The 18,414-nt window shown below is 39.7% G+C and overlaps 1 protein-coding gene across 2 annotated transcripts in view; it reads right to left on the bottom strand.

The window, feature by feature from the left end:
• TMEM87B (transmembrane protein 87B) overlaps nt 1–18,414 on the bottom strand; it is a 47,860-nt gene that overhangs the window by 11,473 nt on the left and 17,973 nt on the right. The window contains exons 10-16 of one of the 2 annotated variants that reach the window (XM_059942734.1): nt 15,611–15,704; nt 14,001–14,071; nt 8,829–8,938; nt 8,685–8,743; nt 7,319–7,422; nt 5,940–6,013; nt 403–476 (exon numbers count right to left, since the gene is read on the bottom strand). In XM_059942734.1, coding sequence (XP_059798717.1) covers nt 403–476; nt 5,940–6,013; nt 7,319–7,422; nt 8,685–8,743; nt 8,829–8,938; nt 14,001–14,071; nt 15,611–15,704 — 586 coding nt within the window. Of the gene's footprint in view, nt 1–402; nt 477–5,939; nt 6,014–7,318; nt 7,423–8,684; nt 8,744–8,828; nt 8,939–10,470; nt 10,543–14,000; nt 14,072–15,610; nt 15,705–18,414 lie in introns of both variants that reach the window. The other variant, XM_059942735.1, reaches the window with a different exon arrangement.

Below are 18,414 nucleotides of genomic sequence, written 5' to 3'. Positions count from 1 at the left end.
TTATCTGAAATGACTTCAAAAATCACATAAAAGTGCTGAAAAATTAACACAAACTTTCACTATAACGAAGCTTCTCAATCTTTAATGTGCATGCGAATCATCTACGGAATTCTGTTAAAAAGCAGATTTAGATTCGGTAGATCTGGTGTAGGCCTGAAATTCTGTGTTTCTAACAAGTTCCCAGGTGAGGTTTGTGCCGCTGGTCCAATGACAGCACATGAAAAGTGAGGGTTTACAGCAGTACAGTTGGCAGACTTAACTAGCATCACTACTTGGTAACATTTATTTTCATACAGAAAAACCTAGCAAAAAGTGTTCTCCTGAAGGTCAATGAATGTGACACTCATATAGATTTCTAAAGTATTAAAGACTGAGACTCTATTAAATATATACTATACTCACAAAATTATCAGAAGTAGCAGGTTTAGCTGTTCCATTGGAAACCGTTTTTGAGACTCTTAATTTTATTCCTTCAGCTGTAATGAGAAACATTATAGAAATTCATAAAATTATAAAATAATAATATTTTCCTTTGTAGCTTCACATTTAATAACCCTATAAAGGGAGTTAATAGTGGAAGCTTTGGGCTGGGTGCTGGCTTTAATATACCATTTGGGAATGTAGGAGGGACAGAAAAAGTTAAAAACGTCATAACTGATTACAAAAACAACCAGGCTCTCAAGTTGCTAGTCTGAATTCCAGTTTTAGAGGCGTTTAAATAAACAAGCAAACGTACATACATCTATGCACACAGTAGATAGTTTCAGTACATTTTAAAGTTCATGGATTTAAAAATCTACAGGATTTACGATATATTTAAGAATAAAACACACCTGTGGCCATGCTTTCACTTCTCTAATGTATAAATTTTTAGAATGTGTTTATGGTATAAATAAAATAGGGAAGAAAAAGATTTTCTTTGTATTTGACCAAGGCTCTTCTTTATGCCAGCAAGGTGTAGCAGAGGAGAGGTTAAGCACATGAGTCCTGAAACTAGATGGCCTCACTTGGAGTTCTGGCTCTATCTATGTAACCTCGGGCGAAGCAATCAACTTTCTGTGACTCAATGTCCCTGCCTATAAAATGGAATAATAATAATGTCTACCTCAGAGAATTCTGACGAGCATTAAACAAATTAGCATATATAAGGTACCTGAAACATAATGTCTATGTCCAATAAGTATTCACTTTTGTTACTACAATAATTTGCAAAATGTGCTTCTCTATAAACTAGGACAGTTGGTACAATATGATAAGATCAAGTGCATAAGTGGATATAATGAATGAAAATGAGGTTGCTCAATCTGAAAATGTTTCCATGGGGCATCTGAAACCTCAACATTTGGGATCCTTCTCTTAAAGGCGTAATACACTGATTTTTTTTTTAACTGAAGTATAATATATAAAATAAAATACACAAACTTTTAAGTGTACAGTCTGAAGAGATTTTTATCAACTTGTGTAACTACCATCCCAATCAAGACATTTAACATTTTTATCATCACAGAGGATTCTTTTTTTTCGTTTAATATTTTATTTCTTTCTTTATTTATTTGGGTCTTAGTTGTGGTATACAAACTCTTAGTTGCAGCACGCATGTGGGATCTAGTTCCCTGACCAGGGCTCGAACCCGTGTCCCCTGCATTGGCAGGCAGATTCTCAACCACTGCGCCACCAGGGAAGCCCAGCTGTAGAGTTTTTTCATACTATTCTGTAATTTGTTTGCTAAGTGGGTTTCTTTTTTAAAAAATCATGAATAGGTGAATTCTGTGATATGTCTTTCTGTACCTACTGAGATAATTATGTCATTTTTCTTCCTTACTCTTCAGATGAATTACAGCGATTGATTTTCAAATGTTGAAACAGCCTTGCAACCCTGGGATAAAGTTCACTTGACAATGATGGTCTTGCATTGTTCTTCTAGATTTTATTTACTAAAAATAAAATAAGAGTGGTATGTGGGATCTTAGTTCCCTGACCAGGGATCGAACCTGTTTCCCCTGCAGTGGAAGCATGGAGTGTTAACCACTGGATTGCCAGGGAAGTCCGTTTAAAGGAATTTTATGTCTCTACTCATGAGTGATATTGGTCTGTAACTTTCTTTTTTTTGCCTTTGTCAGATTTTGGTATCTGAGTTGTGCTGGCCTTATAAAACAAGTTGGGAAGTATTCCCACCTCCTCTATATTCTTTTTTTAACATCTTTATTGGAGTATAATTACTTTACAATGGTGTGTTAGTTTCTGCTTTACAACAAAGTGAATCAGTTATACATATACATATGTCCCCATATCTCTTCCCTCTTGCGCCTCCCTCCCTCCCACCCTCCCTATCCCACCCCTCTAGGTGTTCACAAGGCACCGAGCTGATCTCCCTGTGCTACGCGGCTGCTTCCCACTAGCTATCTACTTTACTTTTGGTAGTGTATATATGTCCATGCCACTCTCTCACTTTGTCCCAGCTTACCCTTCCCCCTCCCTGTATCCTCAAGTCCATTCTCTAGTAGGTCTGTGTCTTTATTCCTGTCTTGCCCCTAGGTTCTTCATGACCTTTTTTTTTTTTTTGATTCCATATATATGTGTTAGCATACGGTATTTGTTTTTCTCTTTCTGACTTACTTCACTCTGTATGACAGACTCTAGGTCCATCCACCTCACTACAAATAACTCAATTTTGTTTCCTTTTATGGCTGAGTAATATTCCATTGTATATATGTGCCACATCTTCTTTATCCATTCATCTGTTGATGGATACTTAGGTTGCTTCCAAGTCCTGGCTACTGTAAATAGAGCTGCAATAAACATTTTGGTACATGACTCTTTCTGAATTACAGTTTTCTCAGGGTATATGCCCAGTAGTGGGATTGCTGGGTTGTATGGTAGTTCTATTTTTAGTTTTTTAAGGAACCTCCATACTGTTCTCCATAGTGGCTGTATCAATTTACATTCCCACCAACAGTGCAAGAGGGTTCCCTTTTCTCCACACCCTCTCCAGCATTTATTGTTTGTAGATTTTTTGATGATGGCCATTCTGACCGGTGTGAGATGATATCTCATTGTAGTTTTGATTTGCATTTCTGTAATGATTAATGATGTTGAGCATTCTTTCATGTGTTTGTATATCTGTATATCTTCTTTGAAGAAATGTCTATTTAGGTCTTCTGCCCATTTTTGAATTGGCTTGTTTGTTTTTTTGATATTGAGCTGCATGAGCTGCTTGTAAATTTTGGAGATTAATTCTTTGTCAGTTGCTTCATTTGTAAATATTTTCTCCCATTCTGTCACCTCCTCTATATTCTAAAGAGTTGTGTAAGATTAGAATATTTCTTCCTTAAGTATTTGAAAGCATTCACTAGTGAAGCCAGCCATTTGGGTCTGGCACTTTATGGGAAGATTTTAAATTTCAAACCCAATTTCTTTAATAAATATATGGCTATTCCAATTAGTGGCATAGGGTTAGAATTAAGATTAGGATAGTTTCTTAAGTGTATTTTTCAAGGAATTTGTTCATTTTATCCAAATGCCCAATTTGTTCATAATATCCCCTTACTTACCCTTTCTTACTGTAGTAATGTCCTCCCTATCTTTCCAATGTTGGAAATTTGCCTTGCTATATTTTATTTCTGGTTTAGATTACCTAGAGGTTAATCTATTTTTATTAATCTTTTCAAAGAAACTGCTTTTGGCTTTGCTGATTTTCTCTATTTCCCCCTGTTTTCTATTTCATTGATGTAGACACAACTTTATTATATCCTTCCTTCTAATTACCCCAGGTTTAATTTGCCATTCTTTTTCTAGCTTCTCAAGATGGAAACATATTATCAATATGTTTTCTTGGTAATATAGGCATTTAAAGCTATTAATTTTCCTCTAAGAATTGGTTTAGCTGCATCCTGTAAAATGTGGCCTGTTATGCTTTTATTATCATTAGCATGAAATATTTTCTAATATTCCTTCAATCCACGAGTTACTTAGAAATTATTGCTTAATTTCTAAACATCTGATTATTTTGTAGATATCTTACTGCTGTGCATCTAATTTAACCATTGTGATCATAAACATACTCTATATGATTACAATCCATTGAAATATATGGAGACATTTTTAATGGCCACACATATGGTCTATCTTATTCAACATAGACTTGAAGAACATTTATTCTTTGGTTGCTAAATGCAATGTTCTATAAATATCAATCAAGTCAATTAGGTTGATGGTTTTATTCAACTCTAACTGTAACATCTGGGCCACCTCCAGATTGCTCTTACTGATTTTTCCCTCAACTATGGATCACAGCTTCCAGTTTCATCCCATGTCTAGTAATTTATCATTGTATACTGGACATTGAGAATGGTATCTTATAGACTGGATTCTCTTATCTTCCTCTGGGAAGTGTTGTGTTTTGTTCTAGCAGGCAATTCAAATTATTGCTAGATCACTCTGATCTTTTGGGGATATGCTTTTAGATTTTATTAGGGTTTATTTCAGTTTAGCTTTAGTCCTAGGGTAAATTTCAGTGGTCCTAGACTGTGGTCTTTACTTCTAAGGAGTGGCCATTCTGGGGTTTTAATGGAAAGCCCAAGGGGTTTACCCAAGCACTTTTAACTTGCTGAGATTTGAATTTCAAACTCTGCAGTGGCAGCTGCTGAAATTTCTGTTCCACTTCTTAGCCTAATAGCTATTGTTTTCCCCCTGGCCTCTTGGAGTCTCACTTTGCACATACCCAGTTCAGGTATCAGATAAGACTAGAGAGACTTTATAGACTTTCGAATTTCCCCCTTTGTGGCTCTCTCTTTTCTGGATTTCTTCCATCAATCTCCAGACATTCTTACAGCCCCAAATTTCACTCTCCAATTCCTTGCATCAGTAAAATTACACCTATCTGCTTGTGCTCTAGCCACTGTACTGTCTCATTAACTGGGCATGAACTCTTCTTTCATGGTTCTCTTCTTTCAACAGTGAAATCTCCTCCAGTTTCTGCCTGCTTTTCTTTGCTCTCCAGTGCCTCCAATAGTTAATTAAAAAAAAAAAATCTGTCCAGAGTTTATTCTAGCTATCAGCAGGAAGATTAGCCCCAAACAATTCATTCCATCATTATTGGAGCCAGAACCAACACACTGAATTTTAATATCTCTGCTGTGAATAAGTTTTGCAGATTTCTTTTCTTAATAGAAAAGTCAGAAAAACATGAAAGAATTAGTTGTAGGTGATAATCTGATGAGAGGAGGTAAAAGGAAGTGTGGACACTGAAGACACACTGATTATGTTGCAAATTTTGCTGACTGGTTAGATTATAAAATTTTCACAGTAGAGAAACAAAAAAAATCGTGAAAAAGAATGTTACTAATAAGAGAAACCAAAGTAAGAGGGAAGAATGGACTAAAGATAAAATTACTCTTTACACCTGAGTTACATACTTATGTTGCCTTAACAAATGCTTTAATTACAGTGTTTTGGTAAAATTAATAAAATGATAAGACGCTTATGTATAAATTAATAGAAAGATGAAAACTAAAGCACTAAAACCATAATTAGAAATGCTTTGGGCATGACCGGGAAATTACAGATGTGCACAATTTTCAAGAGCAAGAAGAGGTGATACAAAGAAATTTAGCAATCATCATTAAGAAGATGAATATTATTTAGGAGCTAAGCACAATATATACCAAATCACTCTTGTGGAAAACAGTGCACCTACTTCAATACTTAGACTTTAAGAGCAAACATGTAACAAAAGCTCAAACTACTTTAGCAATCTTGAAAATTTCATTACTGACTTCTCTTCTGTGACTGTCTACCATAATAGAGGTTTCTGCAGATATAGTTTTAAAAATATTTTACAGGAAAAAAAGTGTATCTGATCTTGCATCACAGGTAGAGGTACAATATTTCTTTGTTACAATATATACAGTGGTCATTTAATAAGAAAATATGTCACTCACTTAAATTTTCAGATGTTACCATGAATTCTTCAATTTCATCATCAGAATCATCTATTAAGGGCATGAAGGCATATCTAAATCAAAAACAAGGAGTAGTTTTACTAGTGTGTTGAAACCTGTTCAACTTTCAGTTTACATCTAAAAGAGTCAGTACACACTTTAAAAAATATATACACTTAAAAAGTTTCCCATAAATTGAAATGATAAAAATTTAATTATTTTACTCTCAAATCAGCAAAGGTTACTGTGAAGAAACTGTGAAACTGGGGTTCCCAAACCCGTTGGTAAAAGCATAAATGGATCAAATTTCTCTGGAAGCAACTTTGAAATATCGAATGCTCAGGGAAGGGAATTTTCTGCTGTACTTTTTTCTCCATGTCAGGTTTACCTCCCTGCCCACTATTTTTACTTATCCCCTAACGAAAAGAAATTGCTAACCTGATTGGTGAAAATAAAGCACACCAATCGAGCCACATTTACTAGGTCCAACAGCATTCAAAAAGCACTGCTGATTTAAAAAAAAAAAAAAGCATTGCTGATAATAGCAAAAAAACTAGAAACTAAGTGTCTAATAATTAGGGACTGCTTATATAAATTATGCTACAATCATATGGAATGCCAGATAGCCATTAAACGTAATATGGTAGGTCTATACAAGATGATAAGGAAAGACACATTTTAAACAAAGAAAGTGCAGAATAGTGTATATATGTATGTATTATCATTGTTGTATAATTTTTTAATCTTTTTTTAATCAAAAAATTTTCTATTGAAGTATAGTTGATTTGCATGTTGTTGTATAATTTTAAAGAGAGAGAGAAACACACACACTAGTATATATTTTTTCATTTTTTCCTAGAAGGAAGAAACTTAACAGTGCTTTCCTTGGGGAAGAGGAATGAGGCAAGGGAAGCTGTGGGGCTTCCTGTCACATGTAGTCTAAAGTACAAGTTTCTAAATTTCGCATTCAAGCTCTTTACGATTTTTCTCTCACTTTTCCTTTCCAGCTTTATGTCCCACCAATGTAAGAGTAGTAACCAAACCGCATGGCTTGTTGGTCTCCAAAGTATGCCATGTCTGTTCCCGCTACCCCTAGAAAACCTGCACTCTTTCCCAGGTCAGCCATTCACTGTCCTACTCCTTTCCTGAAGGTGTAACATAAATGCTGCCTTTTCATGGACACCTCTTCCACCTTCCTGCTGGGCTTATATATCTCTTATTTCACTGTCTTGCTTTTGTTACATTTGTCTCCCCACTTGACTGTATGTACACTCTTTAACAGCAAGGACTACCTCTCCAGTTTCTATAAATGCTGTTTTAACATTGTAGCAGGTGATGAGCAAATCCTTGCCAAATTTGAACTTTCCTATGTTAGGTACCTCTGATTATTTGCTGATGGTCTCCACAAAAACATTATTACAATAAGGATAAGGGAAAAAAGGAAGCTCCAAAACGCATCATCAACCCAGCGTTCCATCCAATCCTATAATAAGGACAATTCAAACAGGAAAAGTTAATTTTCTGATAAACATACAGATTTCCCATTCAAATAGTATATAATGACAAATACTAATGAAATCTTTCCAACCAGTAAGTCTTCCAAATGAATAAGCACACGTTTTTCCGAGAAACATAAAAACTAAGAAATGCTATCTCTATAAAATCATTATGCTTACTTCAGTGATATTAATGCTTACTTCAGCCTTATAACCAATACAACGAATAAAATCCTAACAAATTATATAGTATCATAAAAAGAATTAGAGGGACTTCCCTGTTGGCACAGTGGTTAAGAATCTGCCTGCCAATGCAGGGGACACAGGTTCAAGTCCCGGTCCGGGAAGATCCCACATGCCGCGGAGCAACTAAGCCCATGCGCCACAACTACTGAGCCTGTGCTCTAGAGCCTGCGAACCACAACTACTGAGCCCATGTGCCACAACTACTGAAGCCCACGCACCTAGAGCCCGTGCTCCACAACAAGAGAAGCCACCGCAATGAGAAGCCCGCGCACCGCAACGAAGAGTAGCCCCCGCTCTCTGCAACTAGAGAAAGCCCGCACACAGCAACAAAGACCCAACACAGCCAAAAATAAATAAATAAGTTAAAAAAAGAAAAGAATTAGAGTTTAAAAGGGCTTCAGAAGTCAATTAATTTATTTTCTAGACAAGAACAGTTTCTTCTCTCACTAAATTATCCCTACAGCAGCAGAAGTCCAGGGTTTTCAGAGGGCTCCTTATAATTATTTATATAGAACTAGAGACTATTTCCAAATCAAGAAACCCCCAAGAGGGCCTTTTATATTTTAAGTCTGAGAAATGTGTCTTCTTCTAACTAGAGAATCCATGGAGGGTATCTCCTGAATGTTCATAATGAGTATACCATCCTAGAAACATGTCAGGCTTAAGGTTTACAGTCCTAAGTACAAAACAACCCAATTACACTGTGTGCTGGAAGAAAAAGATTTCCTATTACCTTAAATTATACAGGGGGAGGATTCCTTTTCAAAATATACCAAAAGAAGTTGAGAAAAGGGCATAGTTGGAAAAGGAGATTTAAGAGGAACTTTTTCAGACATTTAAAGAAGGCAAGTGTTTTTATAATTCTATACAAAATAATTCCAAGTAAACAGAAGATCTCCACTAAAATTATCTCTGTCTACAAACACAAAATTCTTCAAACTTACACAAAATAAAATAGAATAATTAAAAATGCGAAGTGTTTCAATAGGAAGGTTATACTTACTGACTGACATTTTGCAATTCTAAATGTCTTAGTTGTCCACACCATAAACACTAGAGATGCTGAAACACACCAAAAAAAGTCAACCTCTGAAAGAATATGCAATAGTAAAATAATGTATTTTAAAAGAAAAGTTAGACAGCTTACCCATTATGGCAAAGATCAGGGTATTTGTAAAGTGCCTGTACAGAGAAAATTTCACTGTGTTCTTTCTTAGCCTTAGAGTCTTCATTGTTTGTGCCAAACTTATAAAAATGTGAAAAAAGTTAAGGAAAAAATTTTCAATAGTAATATACAGTTAAGATAAAAAACAAAATAAGAATCTTCTGCTACATTTCCAAAATTAGTACTGCTATATAGAATTCCTATAATTTAAAACTAATAAAAACAACAGAAAATGTTATCTTGTCCAATATTGTATAATCATGATACCAATTTCATCACAGATATTGTTTTACGATATACCACTGTCTGAACTAAGTAAACAAACTTCAAGGAAAAAAAAAACATAAGCAAGAAGACCTATGATGTGCTCCTTCAATGCCAAGTTCTTGAAACAGAGACCAGAGCAGGACACACACTAAATGGGGCCAAGTCCCCCTTAGGCCAGACACTCTTTACAGATCCCATCATGACATGCCATTTGGCTTGTGCTTTTCTGTCTGTTTCTTATTTTGTTGTTTCTGGTCTAGTCTCATTTTATCCTCCGAATGACCATAATTAAGAAGTTGCATCATCTGTCAATTCCATTTTATAAATTTAAACTGAAATATGTCAAGTAACACAAATCTGGACTTAGGTAAAGAGAGACTTTATTGAAGAGATTATTGCAATAGGGAGAATGTTCCGACTGTAAGATCCGAGAGAGTCCCAAAGGTCAGGCAGGGAAGGGCTTTGCTTTTATAGGGAGGAGTAAACAGGTCTCGAGAGCAGCAGGTGTGAGAAGTGGGTGGCCTGACGGGGCAGTTGCTCAGAGAACGACTTTCCTTGAAGTCTGCGGGTTTTCAGGAGGGGCCATGAAGGAGGGCTGCGGGTGGATGAAAGCTCGGGGACCCGGGGGAAGGAGAAGGCTTAGTTTGGTCCAGTCTGGTATTTTGTCCAGATTGGTCAGTGGGTACATAGGTCTGTGTCTGGCCCTGTCATAAGTAAACATGGGGGCACCTGGGAGTCTCATCGAAGTCCTATGGGGAAAGGCATCTGTTTGTATTGATAGTAAGCCTTTTCCCGGAACCTGAAAGGGTGGAGGCTGTCTCAACCACGGCTGTTCCAGGAGCACAGGGCTCAGGTAAAGTACGACACTGTCAGGTATGAAGAAGCAGAAAGAGGCTTGTCCACGGGCTCCTCAGCAGTGCAGCTGTGCTCAAGTCAGAGCTCTGTAAACGGGAGCTGCTTCCTCTGCAGCACCTGCCAAGCCCCGTTCAGGGACCACACTCTGAACACACACAACAGAGCTGAGCAAAGGAATGGAAGTGGCACAGTTTGCACTTAGGCCTCCTATTTAAATTCCAAATACTTCATTCATCGAAAACTTCACTTTAGTACTAAAACTCCCAAAGCTGCTTTTCAATCTTTCTAAAGGACCAATAAGTTGCAACAGAAGATCAATTTCTAAAGTAGCACAATTCAACCCATTAGGCCTACTGTCAGAATTTACAGAAATGCACATATGCTTTATTCAGTAAACGTGATCAAGACCAAATACTTCTGAAGCAGTAATGAAAGCACACAGGCCCCATCATCCTGACATGAGAATCACCTTGAACGTGCTGCTGCGCTAGGAAAAGGATATCCACCAGCACAAGCCAGAGTCAAGAAGAGACAGAGGGAGGCTGGCCAGAAGCACAAGATCAGAATCATTTGCCTGCAGCAAAACAGCAAAAAAATAAAACAAACAAGCAGGAGAAAAGAGGCAGAAGGCTGTGGCTTTTGGCGCTTTCAGGCTATTTTTTCTATTAATGTGGAATTAGATTCTTACAGGAGGGGCTAGATTAGGTTCATCAAAGGTGAAGGAAGCAGGTTCATTATCCCAGCATTCAATTCTATAAGGACGTAGTCCTGCTTCTTTGCTTGTCATTGGTAATCATTTAGGAAATCCACTACCTTTTTGTACAGAGAAAGCAGACTTTTCATCTCAGTAATGAAAATTACCGAACAGCAGTCTAAAAGCAAACGTCAGAAATTCAGGTTGAGGCAGAAATGGATAATACTAAATTTCCTTTCTCTCACCATGAAATACTAACCAAGAGAACTTTAATTTCTGGATTTCTTTATGACTTTGACCTCAAACATGTTTATTAAAAACATTATTAATTAAGCAAGCTGAATCTTTCCCCTTATTTTCCTTATCTCCCCGTCTCAACCTGGCTCATTATGTGTTGGACCAAAGCCAATGCTGTCCATAAAGGTGGCAAGCTACCCTCATTCAAATCCAGATGGAATTAGAGCGTTTACAGCCACTTTCCTCTGGAATTTTCTGCCAAGTTGCATTACTATCTATTTTTCCCAATGAACTAATGAACCACCTTGTAGATGATTAAGAACGAGAATACTCTGAAACACATATCTGTAAATTACCAGGAGAAAAGATCATATAGATTTTTAAAATGTAAAGTTTACAAGGCTCTAAGCATCTACAAGTTTAGAAGTAAGACAACTCCAAAATGAATAGATGTCTTAAGCTCATTTTCTAAACCCACAATGACAGAAGAGAAGACATGAAGATTAGACACAGTAACGCTGAGCCCAGTAGCTAGCTCACCTCCCCTGCAATTCTGCCTGTCCGGGTCCCAGGGTGTTCGCACTGCCTGCCCCTTATCCTCAAGTCAGGTGAGAATCCCTAACAAGCGATGGAGCTGGGGCTTCGGCAGAGCGGGCTCCACACTGGGGATGAGTACTCAGAGCTGGAACCCTGCTCACCTGCAGAACTGAGCAACGGACTTCACCTTTTTAACAACTGAATGACTCTACATGTTTTTTTTTTTTTTTAGTGTAGAGAATATGAAAAATTACACTAGAATAAGACATTTTTACGACTCGGAAAAGATCAGATTTATGTTACTATAATTTTATTCAGTAAACTTGGATTCTCAACTGGTAGCTCTCAACAGAAGAAGAATCCAGTTTTTAAGCAAGTTTGTCGAAACAACTCTTTAAATTAGGTATTATCCCTTTACTAGACACCCCTCGGAAATTAGGGGCTACCTGGACATAACTTAGGAGGTCTGTAAATGCCTCACTGTAGGAAAAACTCCTCGTGTGAATGAAGTGTGTGTTTATATATAATCTGTGGAGAGGCTCCACAGCTTTCATCAGATTTGCAAAGGCATCTCTGCTGCCAGAACCCAAACAAGGCTAAGAACCACTGCTTTCGAGAATAAAAATAAATTAAAAGATTTTTGTTTTGTTCTTAACTTGGAAGCATATCGAGAACTCACAAACAGGGAATTTAAAGAATAGATAAGACCGGGTTTAGGAAAACAACCCACAAGGAGCTCAGAAAATCCTACTAACAGTGTTACATCTGTTAGCGCACCTTCAGAAAGGGACAGCTTCCTGTAGAGAAGGGACACAGGCAATTTTAAGCCCTCCGGCCCTCCCTGTGAGAGACAAAGATGAGAAGATGCCTCTTTCCATGTGGAAAGAAACACAAGGAAAACAAAAGCACATTTAATGTTAAAAGCTAAAAGACAATTAGCAAAGACAACAGAAACAAAAAGAACTGTGTAAAAATAAAAGCTTATGAGTTTCAAAGAGGACATAAATGTCAACGAAACAGATAAAAATAATGTTCTGGATCTGCAGAACCCTGCATTCTGCTCTGACCAGGTCGTAGTTTCTCTAGAATCCCTCCCATTTCCACGAATGCGCTTTAGAGGGTCCTGCCTTGGAGAGGAAAACAGTGGAATTGCCCAGACTCCACTGGAGTCACTCAGTCAGTGAGGACGAGCCTCAAGGATCGGTTAACACTGTCTCCGAAACGTCTCCTGCTGTGCTATGGCCTCTGGCCCACCACCTCCACCGAACCCGCTCTCCTGCTGTCCGCCGTGACCCCTGGGATGCACCAGGCAGACAGGTGCACCTCGGGAACTCATCTCTCTGCGGCGCTAGCCACTGCTGAGCACCCCTCCTTACCAAAGCTTTCCTAGCCTCCACCCCAGGACGACTTCCTGGTTCTCCCACCTCCCTTCGCCCTGGACTTCCTTCCATGCATGTTTCCACCCCACGAGGCACTATCCTGGTTCCTCTCCACTTGCTGGTCTACCTGTTCTTCTTGGGTCGCTTCCGCGGCTGCGACCTTCTCCCACACAAAGCTGACTCCCACCTTCATCACCAGCTCTCACTCCTCTTGCTAAGCCAGGCTGCGACTTCCAACTCTCCTCTTCACACTAATGCCCCGGGCAGCTCACCCCTCACCCACTGTGGTCCCTTATCCATGTTTACCACCCTGAGAATGGCAACACTGGCCCAGCCACCTACTTGAGACGTGCACGCCTCCCTGGGAGCCCTCTCTCCCTTTCCCCACCCATTCCTAGCCAGCCTGTCATCCGGAGTCCTTCTTCCATTTCCTCTGTCCCATTTCTGACCCTCACTACCCTTCCTTTGGCCCACGGCAAATGACTCCTTACTAGACTTCCCAGCTCTAGACTCTCCTTTCCCAGGCATTTTTTAAAATGCCATCCTTGAGTTCTTTCTTACAAGATTTCATCATGTCATTCACCTGTGCAGCCTCAACTCCTGGCTACTTTCCACCTTCTAAACTCTCGAGCATGTCATTCTATCCTTCCCTTCTGGTCCCACCTTCCATGATTCTCCTACACACGTTACCTACAGGCAAGCTACTCTGAGACATCGTGCCACTGTCCCTATATTTTCATGCTTCCAACTATTTGGTCCCCTTAAATCTTCCCAGAATGCTTTCCCCTCAGTTCTTTTCCTAGTAAACCCCCATTTGTCCACTCAGTCTCAACTAAAATGTCACCATCTCCCTGAAATCTTTCCTGATTTTCACCCTGGAATAAATTTCTCTTTCCTCTGTTTGCATAGCACCTCTCTAAAATGGCAATTACTATTGATATGTTGCTCCTAGTTATGTATTTGTCTTCCTTACCAGATCGCTCAATACGTGCATTTAAGTTTGCTGAACTAATAGAAAAAATAAGGATATTTTTCGTTCGAGGAATCGTTACTTTTTCACCTTCAACTAAATTTCTATATTGAGGTAACAATAATGCATAAGTATATTTCTTTCTATTATTATTACAAACTAAAAATAATCTGATTTTAATGACACAACAATTTTAGGACACAGTAAAGGATATGAACCATACAAAAATGGAGTCAATAACAGCTAAAATAATGTCAGCAAATACAACAGCTAAATGGTTAGAATCCTGAAAAATAAAAATAGGGAAAAAAATCTGAATGTAAAAGTTTCATTGTATTATAATAATTATCATCTGATGTAGAAAAACAATTTATCTCATATCATCGTTTTATAAAAGGCCACATAAAAGACGTTATTGCCTAACAGAATTGTGTTTGAGCACATGAAAGTTATCTGTTTTGGTGTCAACAAATGTTTGTCATCAACTTGTCCCGTGATAACATAAAAGGGTATGATAAAGTGGCAAATAAAACACAGCACGTCCCACCCGACTCAGGTCAACCATTTCAATCTCTGCCCTCTCCGCACCAAACCTGTAGCCATGGCTCCCAAAGAAATGGACTCCTCTTCATCCCCACGCATGTGAAAGGACATGAAAAAAGTAAAATAAGGAAGAGGAACTGTGTGGAAGGGTATAAACAAACCATAGGTTGGATGCGTACTCAAGAGCTGACAGAGAATCATATTTAAAACGGTCACGTCTAAGATGCTGACTGTGTAAAATTTTAAAGAAATACAATGCAATCTATCCGTGGGATGTTTATCCTTTCCATTTTCTTTCTAGCAAAGATGAGTTTTCTGTGAATTATACATGTAAATGCGAAGTTCTTCCTTATTATGTAAAAGTAAAAATAAATGCACCTTTCAAGGAGCAGGTGTATCTAACCCAGAATGCAGATGTGTCAAAGACACCAGAAGAAGAGTGAAGCTTTTAACATTATTGGACAAATGTCCTGCTTTAAGGGTCAGATCAACCTACATGAAGTAGACGTTATGTGGCAATATACAGATTATTCACTCTGTACACAGTGATCTGATTTAAACATCTAATCCAAAAGATGTTTTGACTAAAAATTACAAGGTTCTCTGAATCAAGTAAAAATATAATAAGCTTCTTAATCACTCGGTTGTCAGCCATATTATTAAGGAAAACCGAGAGCTAGAAATGTAGGGGTCTTCACAAATACAAATATTCGCTCTTCTCGAGAGTAAAGCATTGCTGCCCATGTTGCTAGAGCCGTTTCTCCCCAGAACACGACCTCCTCCTAGTTCTTCCAAGCGTGGAGTCTGCTGAATCCCCCAAATTCTGAGCCCACAAGAGTCAGGGAAAACTTACAACCAAAGGAGACTTTAAAAAGCGATGACGCGTAATATCTGTATGCACACGAGGTAAAATGAACTTTCTCTTCACTTACACGTTTAAACCAAGGGTTAAGGAAGAAATGAATGTGCTCAGACTGCATAATGATAAAGACGAATGTTCTTTGTAAAGAACAACCACGAACATTTTTGAGATGGAGCTAATTCCTAGGATGACGTCACGTGGTGCCTTCATAACCACATCATTTTACAAAGTGCTCTGTTTAGCCTTATACGTTCAGGACGTATTTAAAAAGGGAAAGAGTCCACAGGGGGGGAAATAAACTCAAATTGGGCCTTTATCACAAACTTCCTATCTTTAAAAATTCATCTCAGGAGATAGAAAGTAAAATCATATTTCACAGCAACAACAAAAAAAGTTCAAGTGGAATGACGTAGTTTTTACCCCAATGACTCTTATCACGCTTTCAGTAGCCGCAAAGATAAAGTAAAGAATCCCCAGTCCGATGACCCGGTGCACGACTGTTCCTAGACGAGGCCTGGAACAAGCAGGAGCAAACAGAAAAAAGAAAAAGAAAAAGCAAGGTAAGTAAAACGTTATCTGACTACAGTAACTGGCCCCATTTCCAACACCAGGGATGTCACTATCCAATCACGTCAGTCCCTTCCTGCCGTGGAGGTACTTCGTTTTAGGAAACAGCATTATTTCCTGGGAAGAAGGCAGAAACAGGCTCAGGGAAATCTGGCCTCCTTCTCTACGACTTGAAGCTGTACTGATGCCTAAGAAGCAATATTTTTGAGGCCAGAGGATCTTGCTGCCGAAATCCAAGCAATATGATTAACATAACCCAGGTACTATGTCTATAGAATGGACGAGAAGAGTGATGAAACCTAGGAAGTAAGTGCCAACTTCTAAGTATCACTGGCAGAAATAATCATTTAATTCTTTCACTAACAGAAATTGTAAAGTGTTCTGAGATGTGTCTTGTCAGTGATAATCCACTGATTCTATGACTTGGGCAGAGAAAGAGCAGGATGTCAGGAGATTGAATCCCACTGCCTTCCTCTCTCAATACTCCCAAACGACAGTCCGAACAGACTCCAGCTTTCATTCTTCGAATTGAAAAGAATTAAAATAACAGTTTTGATTCTTTGAAAGTATAAATGAGTTGAGAACATGAAAAGATGATGATCTTTGAAATTAGTCATTTTGAAAATAGAACTGAAATTTCGAGAATTCCCTGGTGGTCCAACGGTTAGGACGCGGTGCTTTCACTGCCGTGGGCCCAGCTTCAATCCCTGGTCGGGGAACTAAGGTCCCTCAGGCCACAAAGCGTGGCAAAAAAAAAAAAAAGAACAAATTTCATGACACTTGCAAGTCAGAATTTATTGTGAATACGTTTTAACTCAAAAACCCTCCTTTCAGAGTAATTAGAAGAAAAAACTGGTTTTGAAAAAAAAAAATACTTATGATAGTCATTTTAAAACAAATCTAAGTAAAAACTGAACTAATACCCATAGCTCATATTTCAGACAATTTATCTAATTTAGTTAATCTAAATTCTGATTCACTATAGCCAGCCTTCTGGAACCCTGCAACAGCCAGAACTGTTACTGCGCTCACTTTGTAAGGGTTGAACACAAGTTGACAGTGAAGGGATTCAGTCAAAAAGGGCTGAGCCCTCACCCACCAGCTCAGTCTTCTATCCCTTTCTCAGCCACCGCCCTCTGCACCCTGGGACCTGATGGTCATAACTACAGCTGTGAGCTGCCCCTGGGACCCAGAGGGTTTTGTGTTCTCTATACTGTACTAAGGCCAAAAACACAAAAGAGAGCAAAACAGATGAAAAGGTTTCCTCGCTACAGTCTTGGTAACTGCACCAGTCCGGAGCTCAGAAGCACGTGTGCGTGCATTAGTGCACGGTTACTGAGTGCACGCTGTGTGCCGCCCAGCGCACTGGGGCCTCGGGATACAGCAGGACACAATACAGGGAAGTCACACGCAAGTGGGGGGAAGAGACAACAAATGCTAAGAAACACATCAAAAGGGATGAGGGGCTACAGCGATGGAGGATGGGCACTGATTAGGGTCCCAAAGGGCCATCCTCCCTGGGGTGGGTGATGGTGAGGCAGAGAACTAAAGGAAGTGAGGGAGCAAACCACGCCTGGGATCCGGGGGAGAAGCTGACAAGCAGAGGCCCTTCCTGCGCTGTGAGCCAAGTGTCTGCTGTGTTTAAGGAACAGTGAGAGCAAGAAAACCAGCAGGAGGGGTCAGAGTGTTGGGGAGGAGAGTGGCAGGAGATGAGGTCAGCCATCGGAGAAGCCGCAAGATGGAATTTGGGCTTCACTGAGTGAAATGAGCAGAGAAGTAATGAAATTGGAGTTACATTTTAAGAGAATCATCTTGGTTGCTGCTGTGTTTGAAAAGACTGACGGGAGACCAGGGCAGAAGCAGGGAAACCAGTTCGGAGGCTACTGGAGTGTAGTCTCGGCAGGAGAAGCTGGTGGCCTGGACCAGGGTGGTGGCTGTGGAGGGGCGGGATGGGCCCATTCTGGACTCGTTCAGCAGCCAGAGCCACAGAACTGGATGAGAAAGCCTCGGGGATGCCAGTCACTAGAGCAGAGGTCTGGGGCCTGAGCCCAGGGCCCCCCAACACTGGAGCTCGGGAAGACGAGGGGGCTCCAGCACAGGAGACCCTGAAGGAGCCTCCATGACCCGGCACCTGCACGGGGGCTGAGCGGGGCCCTGCGATTTGGCAAGGAGAGGTCAAGGTGACCTTGACAAGAGCAGTCTCAGTGGAGGAATGGGGCCAAACCTCACAAGGACAGAAAATGAGGGAAGTGGAAGTGGCCAAGTACAGACAACACATTGGAAAAATGCTTCTGCACACAGGGGAAAAGCAATGAAGGAGAAGCAGAGGAGAGGGCCATCTGGGTTCAAGGGAGGGTTTGCTTCTGAAGATAACAGAAGTAACAGTGTGCTGAGGGGAATGGCCCACCGGAGAGGGAAATTGACGCTATCAGAGAAAACGGGACAGACTGCTGGAACAGCTTCTTTGACAGAGGAGGTAACAGGACCCAGGGCACCAGGGCAGGGCGGGGCTTAACCACACACAGGTATGGTCCACGCCTTACAGGAGCAGAACACGCTGCGTGTGGTCCAGAGGTGGGGAGGATGACACAGACCTGACGGCCGCAATTCCCTTCTGATGGCTTCTAATTCCTCAGTGAGAAAAGAGCCAAGATCAG

The sequence above is a fragment of the Balaenoptera ricei genome, chromosome 13 (genome assembly GCF_028023285.1).
Source record: "Balaenoptera ricei isolate mBalRic1 chromosome 13, mBalRic1.hap2, whole genome shotgun sequence".
NCBI classification, from domain to species: domain Eukaryota; kingdom Metazoa; phylum Chordata; class Mammalia; order Artiodactyla; family Balaenopteridae; genus Balaenoptera; species Balaenoptera ricei.
Note: the sequence above shows the minus strand (reverse complement) of the source record. Positions and strands in the feature narration are given on the sequence as shown.